At 51.0% G+C, this 17890-nt stretch overlaps 1 protein-coding gene and 1 pseudogene across 11 annotated transcripts in view; both read left to right on the top strand.

The window, feature by feature from the left end:
• The window catches only part of PCSK6 (proprotein convertase subtilisin/kexin type 6), a 213189-nt gene that overhangs the window by 142742 nt on the left and 52557 nt on the right, over window positions 1-17890 (top strand). For 9 of the 11 annotated variants that reach the window (XM_055087867.1, XM_055087866.1, XM_055087865.1 and 6 more), the window contains 2 exons: window positions 9867-10055; window positions 13790-13926. In XM_055087867.1, the coding sequence (XP_054943842.1) occupies window positions 9867-10055; window positions 13790-13926 (326 nt within the window). Of the gene's footprint in view, window positions 1-9866; window positions 10056-13789; window positions 13927-14110; window positions 14343-16380; window positions 16721-17890 lie in introns of those variants that run through there. The other 2 variants (XM_055087868.1, XM_055087870.1) reach the window with 2 other exon arrangements.
• LOC112066494 (uncharacterized) lies at window positions 12308-12465 on the top strand (annotated as a pseudogene).

The raw sequence follows: 17890 nt of genomic DNA, 5'->3' as shown, positions 1-17890 counted from the left end.
CCGGTCTGGGAGGATCCCACATGCCGCGGAGCGGCTGGGCCCGTGAGCCATGGCCGCTGAGCCTGCGCGTCCGGAGCCTGTCCTCCGCAACGGGAAAGGCCGCAGCAGAGGGAGGCCCGCATACCACCAAAAAAAAATAAATAAATAAATAAAAATAAAAAAAATAAATCTGTACGGAATTCCCTGGCAGTCCAGTGGTTAGGACTCCATGCTTCCACTGCGGGGGGCACAAGTTCAATCCCTGGTTGGGGAATTAACATCCCGCATGCTGCATCGCATGGCCAAAAAAATCATCTGTAAAGTAAATAAAATAGCCAGAACCCTATTCCATTAGGAGAGGAAATCAGATTATTCTCCTGAATTCTGCTGTTGCCACTGTCCATTTTATCCTTTTCAGAATGGTATTTCTCTAGGCTTTAAAATCTGATGAAGAATGGAATGCGTTTCTATCTATAACTGTTTATTACCTTTGGAAAATGTGTGTTTGAAAAAAAAAAAAGAAATGATGGGGTGATTAAAAGGGATTCTTGCGGGCTTCCCTGGTGGCGCAGTGGTTGGGAGTATGCCTGCCGATTCAGGGGACACGGGTTTGTGCCCCGGTCTGGGAAGATCCCACATGCCGCGGAGCGGCTGGGCCCGTGAGCCATGGCTGCTGAGCCTGCGCGTCCGGAGCCTGTACTCCGCAACGGGAGAGGCCACAACGGTGAGAGGCCTGCATACCGCAAAAAAAAAAAAAAAAAAAAAAAAAAAGGGATTCTTGCTTTATCAACAAATATAGATCACTCTCTTTGAGATTGCCCCTTCCTTAAAGGCATCTACCTCTTATAATATGCCCTTGTGCTATAAAATGTTGAGAAAAGTGTTTCTTGGTGATGCCTTGCGTACAGTAGGAATTCAGAAAGTATTTGTTGAATGAATAGCCACAGAAGGATCTTTTGAAAAATTGCATTTCCCTCCTGCTGCTAATTGTGAAGACTGACTGCCGGGTTATCCCTCCAAGGCCTGAGGAGCTGGTAGGCCAGCAGGCGAGTCTCAGCCTTGACATTTGAAAGCATCGTTTTCTCTGGGGAGCCTTAGACTGTCAAACTCAGGAGAATGTGAAAGGTTTTCTGAGATTAAGGGGCCTTTTGCATTCTTTAGCTTGGTTATTTGGAAGACCCCTGGCACACAGACACTCAAGCTCCAGGTTCGGTGGTGCTGGACTTGGGGGCTGGGTCCCACCCGTGAGGCTGCCCTCTGCCTGACTGCATCCAGGCTGCAGCCCTTCCTTTCCCCTGGCCTCCCCGTTGGGGCAGCTCCTGAATGAAGCATTCTTCTCCTGCCAGAAATAGTTTTAAGATGGGAGAGTGGTGCCTAGGTGGCGAAGGGTTGTTTTTATTTTTATTTTATTTTGTTTTTTAAGTGCTGGTACACGGAGTCTAGACAGCATGGGTTGAGGGGCGCAGCCATACCACACAGTGTGACATTGTTCCTGTCCTTTGAGGAAAGGTCCCCGCAAATTCCAGCAGACGGGAAGAATCGCACTGCTGTTTCTAAGGGAAAATCATCTTTACGTTTAGCAGTTTCAGACTCTCTGGAATATTCAGCCAATCTGCTGTCCCAAACCTCAACTGCACATTCAGTTGTTCCCAAGGACATAAGGGCCGAGACAGAGACAGACAGCCAAGAGCTCCCGCGTGGAAGGCAGATACGTGTTTAGCCCTGATGGCCTCGTCTCCCGGCAGAGCTGCAGCCTGCCTGCCAGTGTCACTTGAGCCAGGGCTGCTGAGCACCCCCAGTGCTTATGGCTGGTTTCCTTCATCAGGGTTCTTGTGTAGCTTTGCCTAAGCTGCTGGGACCATTTAGCTTAAAGATGAAAAGGAAGTCTTCCCACACGCCTGCCTCTCCCTGCTCCCTCTCTGCAGATGTTTCTTCGTCCGGGGGTCCCCGGAGACGGCTGTCCACTGTCTTGGCCTCTTTCTGGTTTTTCCGTCTCATGGTGGAATCTTAGGATGCCGTGAATGTCCCAGACCTGGCTTCAGTGCTTCCCGTGGAAAAGAGCACAGAGAGAGGGAGGGAGGAAGGGGGGAGGGGGCCTCTTTGGCTGCCCTGTGCGGACCCATGTACCCATGGGACACGTTTCCCTGTCTTCCCTCCTGAGTATAAGGACCAGGCCACCCTACTGTGACCTTCAGAGAACAGTGTTCCTTGCTATTAAGTGCAGGCATCCCGGCAAGGACTGTGGCCACACCTGCCAGTTCTGCGGTGACGTCTGAGCCAGGGGGCCTGGGTGTCCGTGGTCACGTGCAGGGCAGGAATGAAGAGCACCGACATCCTTCTTAACTCCTTTGAGCCTCAGTTTCTTCATCTATGACGTGGGGATTTAAAACAGCTCCCCAAACTCACACCCTGGTTGGGGGTTTTGAATGAGTGAATACACACGGAGCGCTTAGAACAATGCCCCGCTCACAGTAAGGGCCTGATAATTGTCATCCATCTCACATTCACCTACGTATTTACAAGCAGAGTTGTTATAAAATGACATCGCACGCAGTCTGGTTTAATGAAATACCAGAAAAGTAAACAGCATGTGGTTGGTGCACAGTTAATTCTTGAACATCTAGAAATAGATGGTCTGCTCTATAGATAAACCTAAATATTCAAAGCTTTTAGTTTTGAAGTATCTTTTGTGTGGTGGGTGAGTTCTTTAATAAAAGACAAGCCACACTAAACCACAAGCTGTCTAGATGGTAATCTTCCAAACCTGCTGAAGCTGAAGACAAGTACATAAGTTCTCTTTGCTTTAGAAGACTCTGGTTGTCTTTCCAGCACGAAGTTAGGAGACATGGATGTCATAAACTGTTTCGCTGTAGCCTGGGTTTTTAAAGACGCAAGGGAAGTGCCGGCTAGAAAATCCTGCAAATCAAATAAGATACTTAAAAGCTGGGCCTCTTTTTCTTTCACGGGAATTATACTAAGCTTGATTTTCTTTTTCACTTTTTTAGAAAGGCTATAAAAGTGTTCATTTTATACTTCTCTATGTGACACCCACAGACTTTCAAATAATTTTGCACAAGCAGATGGCACTGGTCATGATCCTATTTACCTTCCTGTAGTTGACAAAAGTTCTAAGGAGATTTAAAACCATCTGTGCCCAAGACCAGGCAAGAATGTCTTCCATGTGTGTTTGAATGTCACAACAGAGACTTGGGCTCAGCTCATATTTTCACTGGTGTCATCTGTAAGGCCTGTAACAAGCCAATCTCTATCGCAAAAGAGCCCAGCGAGTTTAAGGACTTTCCCCTCCTGCTGCACCTATGCTCAGCACTCACTGAAAGCTGCATAGGCTGTGCTTTCCCTGTGGGTGCCTGAGAGGTGGGTCAGACTCCACAGCCTGTTCTGTGGGGCGGGGGGCTGTTCCGGGGTGGGGGTGGGTGACAGGCTGTAAAGAGACAGCCCAGGGAGATCCGGCAGCGCCTCGGAGTGGGGGGCCTGGCCCCTCTCGTTCCTCGCCGCGCCCACCCCTGCAGGCCCGTCTCTCCTGGCGGCTCCCTGACCTTCTCCACGACCCCAGGGACTTCTTACTGTCTCTCGGACGGGGAATCCCGACAGAGACAGGCTAAATCCCCCACCCCCAGTCCCTAGATGTACAGCATCCAGACTAAGGGTATCTGCATGGCCTTCCTTCAGAAGGGAACGAGCACAGCTTCCCCCGACGGGTCTGTGATGGCAGCCCCCAGCCCCCACCCATCACAGCCTCTCTCCTGCTGTGCTGCTGGCCTTTCTGTTCCTCTTGGCCTGAGCCTGACTCAAGGGTGGGGGGTGGCGCCGGACGGAGCAGACCAGCTGAGGGACACCAGCAGGGCCTGAGTGGTCCCCCAGGGCACAGTGGGTGCCATGCTCATGTCTGAGCACAGGCTGGGTTCCGGGCAGGATCTGCAGAGAGGGTGGCCCTGTGACTCCTCGGGTCATGGCCGTGGGGACTGTCTCCCTGAACAGGATGTACCCCAGGGGAGGACAGCCCCGTTAGGGCCGAGGGGCGGGCGAGGGTAGAGGGGTGTCAGTGCTCTTCGTTGTGACCATGGACACCCAGCCCCCTGGCTCAGAACCCACACGACCTCACGCAGAACTGGCAGGTGTGGCCACAGTCCTCACCAGGATGCCTGCACTTAATGCCAATGAACACCATTCTCTGAAGGTCACACTAGGGTGGCCTGGTCCTTCTACTCAGGAGGGAAGACAGGGAAACATGTCCCTCTGGGCAGGAACGCATCCCAGGAGCTCAGGCAGGATGGAAGCACATCCCCCAGGACACGTTCCCTCCATCCCTCTGCATCCTGGCTGCGGGGCACACTGGCTCTGAGACGGGAAGGCCCCTTGCCCTTGGCTCCCTGCAGGCTCCTGCAGTCTCAGTCAGCCGCCACCACCCAAGGGGCCGGGCCCTGGTGTCTGTCGTGCAGCAGGTCAGCTGCGCTGGCCCGGAGCACCTGTGTGGCTGGACTCATGCCAACCCGACTCCAGGGCTCTGCAGGGGGGCTGTGGCACACAACAGGGGCTCACGGCTCTTCAGGCAGCTAGAAACCCCTCTTTCTTGCTCTGTACTGTGCAGGTTCCCTGCCCTCCCAGCCCCTCTCCAGGGCATCCAATCCGTGCCCGCCTGCTACTGTATGAGGCCTCTGCTCCTGGCTTCCTCCATCATGGCATCCTCCATGGGCCTGGGTACCTTGAGGAAACTCAAGGGGTGCTCTGCAGTCCTGCGCTGGGGGTGACCATACCCAGGCCCGTGACCTTTGTTCTGTCTCCTCATATCCCTTTAGTTAACTGCTTGTTTTCCTGCAGCCCTTGTCCTCCTTAGCTTTTTTTTTTTAAGACTTTTTGATGTGGACCATTTTTTTAAAATCTTTATTGAGTTTGTTGCAATATTGCTTCTGTCTTATGTTTTGGTTTTTTGGCCGCAAGGCATCTTAGCTCCCTGACCAGGGATCAAACCTGCACCCCTTGCATTGGAAGGTGAAGTCTTAATCACTGGACCACCAGGGAAGTCCCCTTAGCTTATTTTTTGATGCAAACCTGTTTCCCCAGGCTTCCCCGGTGGCGCAGTGGTTAAGAATCCACCTGCCAATGTAGGGGGACACAGGTTCGAGCCCTGGTCCACGAAGATCCCACATACCGCGGAGCAACTAAGCCCGTGTGCCACAACTACTGAGCCTGCGTGCCACAACTACTGAAGCCCACACGCCTAGAGCCTGTGCCCTGCAACAAGATTAGCCACCTCAATGATAAGTCCACGCACCGCAACAAAATGTAGCCCCTGCTCGCCACAACTAGAGAAAGCCCACGCACAACAACGAAGACCCAATGCAGCCAAAAATAAATAAATAATTAACTAAAAAAAAAGAAAAAGCCTGTTTCCCCCACATTGTGAGCGCTCCCTACTTCTAAGACAAGCAGTTGAAGTTGAATGATACTGTGATTCTCATTGTTCACAGTAGTTGTGTTCTATGACGTCACTACAAACGCTGACTTCATGAATGCAGCACCATCGTTCCTGGGAGCCTCTGGTCACGACACTTTTGTCAACCGGTCAATACAGAAACTTGTTTTATATGTGTTTCTGTCTAGAGACACTTTAAAGTGTATAGTTGACTCATCGACAATGAGCCATGGTCGGCGGCACTGTAACTCAGGCCTGGATGATGCCTGAACTAACACATGGATTTTCTCCACAAGCCACATCAGTGCCTTCCTGTGCTTAGGACGCTAGCCAGCACTGCAGCACTGTGCTTGGGGCCATTTTAAACAGTGAAACCACCAACAGAAAGCACAAAAATGTGAAAAACGTGGCACTTGGTAGACCAGAAGAAGGACATTTGTTTATAGTATGAGCTTGTTTGACCTCAGCTGGGAACACACACACTAGGCAGTTCACATATTTTGCCTCTCTCTCTGCAAATGACCACAAAAGCACCACAAGTATTGATTTGAAGTTATAAATAAATTTTAGTGAGTAGGTGAATTTGCAAATATGGACTCATGATAATGAGGATTGACTGTGATTTCATTGTCTCCCCCCACCCCCATCAGATTGAACCTTAGAATTGGAAGGAATGTTTAAAGTCAGCTAATTCAGCCCCTTCATTTCACATAGAAGAGAAATATGTGCCATAAATTTAAACATTGTGTGTTTAAAACACCTTATAGCCCAATTAATCATGGGCAGCCCTGTCTAAATTAATATACTGGATTAGCCTCTTTTTTTTTTAAGCTAAATTTTATTTGCAGCCTAAATGATCGTCTATGGTTTGATAATCAAAAGTAATTTCATCTAAGGAAAATCCTAAATGTGAACTAACCTGAGTAAGAAAGTCACAGAATCTCTGCCTCAGACTCTCATGACCCTCGTTCCAAAAACGGTCATCCTGGAACATAGACCCAGGAAGTGACTCAGAACCTCTTTGCTGTCCCCATACAGATGGCCCCAGGCCCTCCCACAGGCCATGTGGCCTTCCTAAGTCTAATAAGTCTGTCCCAATTAACCCCTCTCCATCCAGTCATGACCCTTTAGAAGGTCGATGCAGGGATTTCCTGGTTGACCTTCTGGTTGACCTGCATGGATGACCCTCCGTTGTCGTGGTCCTCGGCTCTGCAGCAGCCTCTTCTCCCCCAGACAGATGCCAAATACCACAGGGGGAAGGACACTGCTGCTTTCTGGTTCTGCTGGGTCTCCTGTTCCACGTGACCTCAGGACTGTCAGGGGAGGAACTGAGCACCGCCCGCTTGGCCCCAGCCCTGCGCGTGGAAAGGTGGCGTCACCCTGGGGATGCTCGGGGCCAAGGCACAGGTCTGGCCTTGCAGCTGAGCTGGGAGAGGTCTTCAAGGTGGGAGTGAGGAATACAGGCAGACCTTGGAGATATTATTGGTTCAGTTCCAGACCACTGCGATAAAACGAGTCACATGAATTTTTTGGTTTCCCAGCGCATATAAAAGTTACGTTTCCAATGTTCCATCGTCTGTTAAGTGTACAACAGCATTATGTTTAAAAAGACAATGTACATACCTTAATAGAAGATACTTTATTGCCAAAAAAGGCTCACCATGATCTGAGCCTTCAGTGAGTCATAATCTTTTTGCAATAGTAACATCAAAGATCACTCATCACAGACCACCAGAACTTTTAATAATAATACTGAAGTGTTTGAAGTATTGTGAGAATTACCAAAACGTGACACTAAGTGAGCGAATGCTTTTGGAAAAGTGTTGCCGACAGACTTGCTTGTCGCAGCGTTGCTGTAGACCTTCAATTTGTACAGAACGCAATTAAGCGAAGTGCAGTGAAAGGAGGTCTGCATGTGCTGACCCGTAGTGGCTTCCCAGCTTGAGCAGAAAGACGCGGGGAGGGAGAGAGCTTCTGCCCGTGGCCCACCTCCTGCTTTTCCCAGCTACTTGGTTTACTAGAAAACATTTCTACCTCTGGCTCTGAATGTCACTGATGCCATCAGATTCTAAGCTTTGTGATTTGGCAAGTGCCTTGAATTTAGTAAACTGAGAACTTGTTTCTACGCATTTACAAGCAATTAGATGGTATTATGTACTAGAGAATACTGGATGGAGGTACCGGGAAGTTACTATGAAGCCTGTGGGCTGGTAGCCCTCCCCCCTCAGGAGAAGGGAGCTGCTGAGGGGCCTTAGGATGAAGGAACATCTGGAAGGTCCATAATTAAGTCTGACGTGTGGCTCAGTAGGAAGTTCCACGTCTCTGTCCCCAGAGCCCTCTTCTAAGGAGGGCAGCCCCCAGAGCTTGAATATCACTGGGTCTGGAGGGAGGTCTTATAGGACCTTTTACTCCTCAGTTCTCCTAGGTCCTGGGAATATGGCTTTGTGCACAGACAACAATTTCGGAGTTTAGTAGCAGAGGAACATTTTCGGTTATCTTGGGAGCTTTAAGATCTCTCTAAATCAGTTTCGGTGATTAAAGTACAACTTACCTGTGTTTGTGTTTCTGTGCATTGTTTAACCTAAACCCTGCAGCTTCTGTGCGTCAGACTGGCCAACCTTTGTGACCTCAGGGGGCCTGGCAGCTGGGGTCCCTGAGCAGGAGTAAAAAGAGCAGATTGCAAGAGGCTTTGACAATCTTGTTGAGGATGTCACATGCCCTGAGCTGTGCTTTCCTCTAGATGTCCACACCAGGGCTGGGCCCAGGGAGGCGGCCATGAGGGCGGTCGGGCTGCCCTTTTTTTTTCTCCTGCTCCTATTCTCTGAATGTCTGCACCTCATCCCTAGGATTAAGGTTTCCTGGCTGGGATCCAAGGTCTGTTTCTAGAGCAGGGTAATTGCTCCGCACCCTAATTGGCAAATGGTTGGGAGTGGGGGCAGGTACAGAGATTAAAACTTCATTATGACTTTTGTTTCTGTTTCACCTCCATCTTACTCATCAGCCCAGGAGAGCATGGGGCTGTTTAGTGAGTCTGCACACGGAGGGGTCCCCTCCCCGCAGCACCCACGCTGCCTTCTTAGTGCAAGAGGGCCGGGAATAATTTACCTGGAGATACATGTGTGCCCGGCGGGGCTGGAACTCTCCAGAGCTTTCTGTTCTGCACTGCATCTCCCGCAGCGGGGGGCCCACTGACCTGTAAACACAGACAGTGAAACTTGGGAGAAGGCAATGGAAGAAATCAGCATCTCTAAATCAATTTAGGATGTATGCAAATCATGTTTTCAAATATTTAGAGAGTCTCTGAGGGAATTACATCACTGTTTATAAGTGTTTTGATTGTTTTTTATGACTCGGGCCCAGTCGAGCCAAGCGACATAATTCCTGAGATGCTGAGCCCACGCTGTGAGCCCTGCACCTCCCCAGAGGGAAGTTCGGGCATGATGGGAAAAGTGCTCCCCATAATAAACAGAGCGCTGGCCAAGCGGTGGGGAATTATTCCTGTGCTGCTGGGCGGAGGGTGGCCTTTGTTCAGTTTACAGACCATTAGGGTGAGCCACGGTGGTGCAGACTCAGAGGCAGAGCCCCAGCGTCGTGTGCAGGCTTGTCTGCTCCATCTGGGGAGCTTGTGAGAAAATCCTGGTGGAACTGAGTCTTGAATGACTGGAGCTTGGTGCCTGTCCTCAGATTTCACCCCAGATGATAAAGCTCCCCTGAGTTTGTACAGAGAACTGTCATCCACTCCCTTCACAGGGTAGAGGAGGAAGAGGGCCTCCAGCCTTCAAGCAGACGGTCCTGAGCAGACCGTCTCCTGTCCAGTCACTGTGGCCTCAACCAGTGCATTCAGCACAAGAGGCCAGGTCTGGCCCTGGGTCCCTTGTCCATCTCCTCTTTCCTGATTTCTTGAACACGAGTGTGGGTCCACACAAACTGGGCATCTCTGGGGACTCAGAGCCTCAAACCCCAGCTCTGCCTCTCAGTAGCTCTGTGACCTTGGGCATGGTCCTCGATCTCTCTCTAGATCAAATGGGTCGGTCCTCGTGCATTCTCACAACAGGGGCTGGTGTCCGGCACGCAGCCAACTCAGGAAATGTTTGCTGTTGTTATCATTCAGCATCACGACTTATATCTTCAAGGCCAGTCTTTGAGACAGAAGTGCTGGGGTTTTAAAGCCTTGCAGACCCCAGGCGTTGAGGAGATGAGCTGGCCAAAGGGTTAGGGCACCGAGGGGGCAGATCCATGGGTATGTCAGCCGAGTCTGCACAAGAAGACATTCTTTAAATGTCTCTAAGCACATTCCGGAACGATAAACCTCTTCTGGGCAGCTGATGTAACCCTGACAGGCACTTCTGAGTGTGAGACCAAGGGGCTGCGGCCGGGAGGCCTGGATCCGTCCCCCTCGTGCGCGACTGAGGGCTTCAGGTGCCAAGTACTAAGCCCCTCCCTCCTCCACCAGGAGCATCCCCGTGGTGCAGACGCTGAGGACCAGCGCCCTGACCACCGCCTGTGCCGACCACTCAGACCAGCGTGTGGGCTACCTGGAGCACGTGGTGGCCCGCATCACCATCTCCCACCCACGCCGAGGAGACCTGCAGATCCACTTGATTTCTCCCTCAGGGACCAAGTCTCAGCTTTTGGCAAAGAGGTAAATCCAGGCTGGCCTGGGGGGCCGGGGCGGGAGCCGGGCTCACCTCAAGGTCACATGGCCCTGCAAGGCACCCGGCACGTTGGGGCTCTAGCTGTTTCTGCCTCTTGAAGACACTCACACGTAGACCCAACAAACCTGAAAAATAGCCTCCTGCAACCTGCCCTTCAAAGCCTCCCTGGGGAAACTCTCCATTATCAGGCAGTAAGTAGTGACAAAGGTTTGTGGTTGTTTCGTTGCTTAGTGGAGAAATGCATGGAATTCTAGCTATGACTTCATTGCTGAGGTCACTGGAGATCATTTTTATCGTATTCATTCTGCATTTTAAGTGAGAACGCGTGTCAGAGGAGCACTGTTTTGTGTCCTGGGGTAGAGCCTGCACGGGCAGGAGGCTCTGAGGGAGACGCACAGGTGTTGGGAGGCTTCTCTCTGCGGAGGTCTTGCCCATGCACTAGGATGGTCCCTGTGGAGCAGATGCTCTGAGAGGGAGGCTCTGAACTCTTGGAGCCTGGTGCACAGTTTGTGGTGCCCGGTTTGTGCAAGGCTGTGGAGTCATTTCTTCGACAGACTTCGAGACAAGAAGAAGCGCTCTGCTGCGTTTATGTGACTTGCGGGTCATCAGAGTGAAGGGGTATCGGGAGCTCAGGGGAGGCTAGAGGGGCCTAGGCCTCCTTTTCCGGCTCCTTCCAGCTACGAGGCAGAGGGAGAAAAAAGGTTTCACGGACAAATCAGCATTTCCCGCTTCTCTTGAAAGACAGAACTGGCAGTCGTGCCCAGTACCCCTCAGGATGCACCCTGAGACTGCCCCTGCCCGCTGGACCGCAGCCCCCGCTGCCTGCGTGCTCCACCTGGGCCCCCTGGCCTCGTTTGGGTCCCCTGCCCAGGGCTGTAGCCCTTCTTGGGGCTGCAGGATTCAGAAATGGGGGTGAGTGACAGCCTCCAGACAGGACCAGGCAGGAGAGGGGCCCTTTTTCTTGATGCCCCTCTGTCCCCGGCTGCTCTGCATGACACAGAGAGAGGCAGTCGGCCTCCATCAGAGAGAGGGGAGTGTGCTGTGTCCTCCTGGGCGCCCCCTGCCTCCCCAGCAGCCCGGTCTCTCTGTGGCAGGAGACTGGGGTCCCAGCCCTGGACTTGTCCTCAGTGCGCTGGACACACCCGGGGACCAGACCCTGGCTTCATCAGCTCCCAGGGCTTGGGCACCAAGCTTGGCCCCTGCTGGGCTCCCCCCTGTCACAAGAGTGACACCTGTCACAAGAGTGACAGGTGGCATCTCCCCTCTGAAGGTAGGCCCGGGCCACCCTCTGCACGTGGGAGACCACCATGGGCACGAGTATTTTGAGGGTGCCGGCTGGCAAGCTACAGCTTTGTGCTATTTTGCAACCAGAGTTGTTGTTGTTATTAATCAGAACTTTTAGAGATTTCCTTTAAAAGTCCAATTTTCTAGTGTTTCTTGAAAAATTGGAAGCTGTCCAATACTGGGCTCACGTTCCAGGGCAAATACTCACTAGAGCACCCCAGGGCCCTGTCCTTGCACCAGCACTGAGGCCGGGCGTGGGCCGCTCGTGCCCAGGCTCTCGTGAGGTCACCTCGCTGGACCCCCGTTTGCTCCAGGCCAGACGCCTAGAGGCATCCAAGTTGACAACCCTTGAATCTGAGGCAGGAGCTGGGAGCAGACCCCAAATGGTGGCCTGCGTTGACCTTGAGCACGGGGAGGCTTGGGTGGGGGCCGCAGTGACCAGGGGCGGCCGGCGTGGGCTCTGGAGCCCAGAGGCCTGAGCTCACAACCTGCTCCTTCACCTCCCAGCGGGGCACCTGGGAGCTGGCCACCGCTCCTCAACCCTGGAAACGTCCTGTGACCCCTCCGTCACAGTTAAGAGTATTACAAGAACTGGATGTGATGATACAGGTGGAAATGCTGGCATGGTCCCTGGCTCAGGGGCTGGCTGTGCTCCCATCCTGCTTACACCTGCCTACCCGTCAGCAGAAACCTTCCAGCACCCGGCTCTGTGTTCATCCCTTCCTAACTTCCATCCCTCTGCTTAGGCCCAGGGTTGGAGCCCCTGGGATGAGAGAGCAGGCGCTGCTGCGCTCACCTGGTTCACAGCTGCCCGCTCCCTGGGTCACGCTGAGCCAGCGCCATCAAGCATGTTCAACCCGTCGGAGCCACTGGGCCGTCATCTGAGTCTTGGGAATTTGGTTTTTTTCCAAGGCAGTTTGTGTGATCATACCAAGAATTTGTGTTTTAGGATCCAATCGCTTCTCGGCCTTTTGGCTAAGATCAAGTGTAGGATCGATTACCTTCTACTTTACTTCACATCTTGCTTAATTCAGAAGCTTTTTTTCGGGTTTCCTGGTGTTTTTCGCTCCGAGTAAGCTGACGTCTTAAGTACCTCAGCCCTTGAAAGAACTTGTCTTTGTTCTGTCCCCAGTGCCCTAGATTCAGTCTGGCATCGTGTGTGAAGATCAGTCTTGACCTTTGCGGTTTCTTAGAAAAAAGTAGAGGTTTTCCCCTCCCCGTGCTGCTCTCCACGCAAAGCACATTTCCTTGATGAACATTTTTGTACGATGGATGTTTGGAGAACCCCCAATCGGGAATTGAATCTGACATCACACAAAACATATATCTGAATTTCTGATGAACAGTAAAGAGCCTCTACGTTAAAAAATTGTTATTCCAAAATAGAGATAGAAAATTAGGCTGTGAAGGAAGAGTCCAGAATTGTTCCTTCTACAGAGACTGAGGGGACCTGGCTGCTGGAGAGGGAGGGTGTCCATGAGTTGCTCCCTGTTTCTGCCTGAACCAAGCGTGAGAAAATGGACCGGGGCCAAAGGTCCAACTGGAAGGACCTTCTTCCAGTCTGGAAGGATCAAGGGGGCTCTTGCACCTGCAGGGGACACGGGCCATGGGAGGAGCGCCCAGGGGTACCTCCTGTCCGCAGTGGAAAACCACCATGCCTGTTGCATTCTCTCCCCCAAACGCAGCTGCGGAAACATGCTAAACCCTGGAGATTAAGGGACAACATCTTTCCCACAAGTTTGAGTAGTTGTTCATTTTTTCTTACTTGTATCTTCTGGAGAAGAATCACAGAGCTGGCTCTCAGACAAATGTGAAAGGTTCCTTCGTTCCATAAACCAGCATTTTAGAAAGGCCTCCTTTGTGATGACCTTGCAGCTTTGGGGGAAGGATAGTGTGGCCCAGCCTTCATCCAGGAACTGGGGGTCACGGGCTCTGTAGCATCCCTCCTAGGGTGGAACATGGGGGCATTCGTTGGTGATGGAGAGAACCCAGGACAGGCGTCAAAATGCCCTTGAGGGCATTCTAGCTCAGCCAGTCACTGGAGGGGGGACCTGCAGCAGATCCCTACTCCCGGGGCCTCTCATCTGCGAATTAGGGTGGGAGGAGGAGCCCACCGCTGACCCAGCCCCTGCCTTATGCTGGCACCACCTGTGCAGCCTGACTGCCTTCCTTTCAGAGTGTTTGGAAACCCAGGGAGATCACGGAGGTGAAGGTGCCGTGCAGGGCTGTGCTGCACAGCCAGAGCCTGAAGGCATCAGCGTCTCCTGCACCTTCACGCCAGCCCCGGGCCAGGCCCCTTCTGCCCTGGGAGGCACGTCAGCCAGCTGTGCAGTCACCTGGGCATAATTCCCAGGCAGGAGAGCCCTCGGTGGGCTGGTCACCCCGGCCACCATCCCTTCGGGGACTCTGTGTTCTGACCCCACGTTTCCTATTGCAGGTTGCTGGATCATTCCAACGAAGGCTTTACAAACTGGGAGTTCATGACTGTGCACTGTTGGGGAGAGAAGGCCGAGGGGGAATGGACCCTGGAAATCCAGGACATGCCATCCCAGGTCCGCAACCCAGAGAAACAAGGTCAGTGGGTTTTGGGAAAGTCCCAGCAACTTTTGTATTTCAGTCCTTTTGTTAACTCTAGACTTTTATTCAACTACAGTACCTGGATCATTCTTTGTTGTTGTTTATTCTTGGAGGTAAAATTTACATAATATAAATGTCACTGCTTAAATTGTTGTTAAGTGTACAATTCCATGGCTTTCAGTGCATTCACAGTGTTGTGCAGCCATCACCACGATCTAATTCCAGAACTTTGTCATCACGCCAGAGGGAAATCCCAGTACCCATTAAGCAGTCGCCCCCATTCCCCCACCCCTCCCAGCCTTTAGCAACTCCTCACCTATTTTCTGCTTCTGGATTTGCCTCTTCTGGACGTTTCATATAAATGGAATCATACAACACGTGACCTTTGGTGACTGGCTTCTTTCATTTAGCTTGATGTTTTCAAGGTTCGTCTGTACTGTAGCAGGTGTCAGTGCTTCTTTCCTTTATATGACTAAATACTCTCCCACATTTTGTTTATTCATTCATCAGTTGGTGGACAGCTGGGTTGTTTCTACTTAATAGCTATTATGAACATCCATGTACAAGTTTCTGTGTGGACATGTGTTTTCAGTTCTTTTGGCTGTATACCTAGGAGTGTAATTGCTAGGTCATGTGGTAACTGTGTTTAACTTTTTGAGGAACTGCCAAACTGTTTCCCAGTGGCCAGACCATTTTACATTTCTGTCAGCAAGATATGAGGATTTTAATTTCTCTACCAGCACTTTTTTTAAATTATAACCATCCTAGTGGATGAGAAGTGGTATCTCATTGTGGTTTTGATTTTCATTTGTCTTATGATTGGTGATGTTGACCGTCTTTTCATGTGCTTCTTGGCCATTTTATATCTTCTTTGGAGACATGTCTATTCAAGTCTTTTGCCCACTTTTAAATTAGATTGTTTGTCTTTTATTATTGAGTTATAATCATACAACAAGAGTTGAGTAAGAGTTCTTTAAATATTCTGGATACTTATCGGTTAATATGATTTGAAAATTTTTTCTCCCATTATGTGGGTTTTTCTTTCACTTTATTGATAGTGCCCTTTGGTGCACAAAAGTTTTGTTTTCTTTGTTTTTTTTTGTTTTTTGCGGTACGCGGGCCTCTCATTGTTGTAGCCTCCCCCGTTGTGGAGCACAGGCTCCGGACACGCAGCCTCAGCGGCCGTGGCTCACGGGCCCAGCCGCTCTGCAGCAAATGGGATCTTCCCGGACTGGGGCACGAACCCGTGTTCCCTGCATCGGCAGGCGGACTCTCAACCACTGCGCCACCAGGGAAGCCCAAGTTTTGTGTTTTTTTTTAAATTATTTTATTTATGTATTTTTGGCTGCATTGGGTCTTTGTTGGTGCGCACGGGCTTTCTCTAGTTTCAGAGAGTGGGGGCTACTCTTTGTTGTGGTGTGTGCGCTTCTCATTGCAGTGGCTTCTTTTGTTGCAGAGCATAGGCTCTAGGCACTCCAACATCCGTAGTTGTGGTACACAGGCTTAGTTGCTCCGCGGCATGTGGGATCTTCCCGGACCAGGGCTCGAACCCGTGTCCTCTGCATTGGCAGACGGATTCCTAACCTCTGCACCACCAGGGAAGTCCTGAAACCTATGTTTTCTTTGAAGAGTTTTATAGTTTTAGCTCTATACGTTTAGGACTTGGATCCATTTTTAATTACTTTTTGTATGTAGCGTGAGGTAAGAGTCCAAATTCATTCATTTGCACATGGCTGTCCAGTTGTCCCAGCACCATTTGTTGAAAAGACTATTCTTTCCCCAGTAAATGGTTTTGACATGTTATCTAAAATCAATTGGCCATAAATGTATAAGCTTGTTTCTGGACTCCCAACTCTATTCCACTGGTCCATAGGTCTCTCCCTATGTCAGTAACTCACTGTTTTGATTACTGAAGGTTTATAGTAAGTTTTGAAATCAGGGATATGTGGGTCCTCTGACTTTTTCTTTTTCAGAATTGGTTTGGCTCTTCTGGGTCCCTTGCAATTCCATATGAATTATAGGATCAGCTTGTTAATTTCTGGAAAAAGGGTAGTTGGAATTTTGATAGAGATTTTGCTGAATCTGTGGGTCAACTTGGAGAGTATCGCTGTCTTCACATCATGAAATTTTCCCATCCGTGGACACAGATGTCTTTCCATTTATTTAGCGCTTCTTTCAGCAGTATTTTGTAGTTTTCAGTCTACTTCCTTGGTTATATTTGTTCGTAAGTAGTTTATTCTTTTTGATGCTATTGTAAATGGAATTTTTTTTTAATGTTTTCAGATTGTTTACTTCTCTGGTAATTTTTGCTCCCTTTCATAACTCTTAGCTAATAATCGTCTGTTTAACAGATCTTTATTAAATGCCTGCTACTGGCCAGGCGTTGATCTAGGTGACAGGGTACATACACCAGGAAGGAAAAGCAGGTAACTGTGATGTCTCGTCCTGTAGTCACCACCGAGGTGCTGAGTTCTACCAAAGTCCCTCTGTCGGATTCCTGGTGGAGTGCAGGGACTGTGCTCCAGTCTGGCTTGTCTGTGGAACAGTTTTACCCAAGGTTTGTTTTCTCTGATCAGCTGTTCCCTGCGGCCTTCTCTGCAGACATGCTCTTCTTTTTGATGACCCTAAACCCTTCCTCTGCCCTGGTTCTTTTCTGATTCTCTGTAAAACAGTTTCACGGATTTTTTTTTTTTAAATCGGGGAGAAGAGAGGAGCATTGACTTGCTTTATGCAAAAAAATTGACTTTAAGTGATCAAGTTGTCTCCGAGGTCCCCCTACCCGCCCCCCAAATCACTTTCTTTCTGCCTTTAAAATAATAACTATTATGCAATACGTTAGTGGAACAAATTCTGAAAATACAAAATCTTAACATTTTAAATCACTTGAAATTGACGTCTTTTAAAACTAGACGCTCCACAATTAGTCCTTTAAAAGCCCCAGAGTGCATCGGCCCTATTAAAGGTCAAGGGTTGGCTTGTCAGGACGGCTGCATCCCCTGCGCCACGGGCAGAGGCAGAGTCCCCGCGCCCGCCGGCACCACCCCAGCCACTCGTGCAGGGGATCAGTGAAGGCTGTGCATCCACATGCCACAGCCAGCCTGCCTGTTGGAAGCGCGGGATGAGCCTGGTGGGTGTTCATGTTTCTCAGCACTTAGTAAGTCAGGGCTCCTCTCTGGACCTCAGCATCCTCAGCTGGGACGTGGAGCTGAGCTGGATGCTCTCCTGACTGTGGCCTGTGTGGTACGTCCACATCCTGGAAGGGGCCTTGCTGGCCTGGATGCTCCTCCACGCTCTCTGGCCTGTCCGGACCCCACTCCTCTTCCAGACCCATCTCCAGACAGCCTACTGTGGGGTGGGGTGGGAGCGGAGCAGGCAGGTGCCTAGGAGACCCCGGGCCTCCTCGTCTAGCGCTCCCCCTGGGGTTTTGTCGACATGCAGGTGGTGATGCAGTGTGCCTGGTGGTGCCCGAGACGCGGCAAGGCCGGATTGCGCCGAGCTTTGTGGGCTGTCGTCAGGACTGATGTTGGTGGGATGCCCCGGAGGGTTTGTGAGCAGGGAGAGAGATGGTCTGAACCACCATGTGGACAGGGTCACTCTGACAGCTGGATCGGAGTGACTGAGTGTGGCTGGAGTGGGGAGAGGGCAGAGGCGGGGGTGGGGGGCAGTTAGGAGGCCATCGCAGTGTGAGGTGAAGGTGACCCTGACTGGGGCGTGGGGGCAGCAGTGGAGGTATTGAAAGCAGCTGGTTCCTAAAGTAGAGTCAAGAGGACATGCTGACAGATCAGATGTGGGTGCCGAGAGGAGAGGGGGCCCTGAGGACTCCAGAGGTTTGTCCTGCGCGTCGGGAGAAGGGAGTGCAATTTCCTAGATCTGGGACATCGCGGGGGAGTGGGTGCTGGGGGGAGGATCAGGAGCTCAGTTTGAAGGTGCCTGTGACATATCCAGGTAGAGAAGTGGACCT

This window comes from Physeter macrocephalus, chromosome 11, assembly GCF_002837175.3.
Source record: "Physeter macrocephalus isolate SW-GA chromosome 11, ASM283717v5, whole genome shotgun sequence".
NCBI lineage: Eukaryota > Metazoa > Chordata > Mammalia > Artiodactyla > Physeteridae > Physeter > Physeter macrocephalus.
This window is presented reverse-complemented; position numbering and strand designations above follow the sequence as displayed.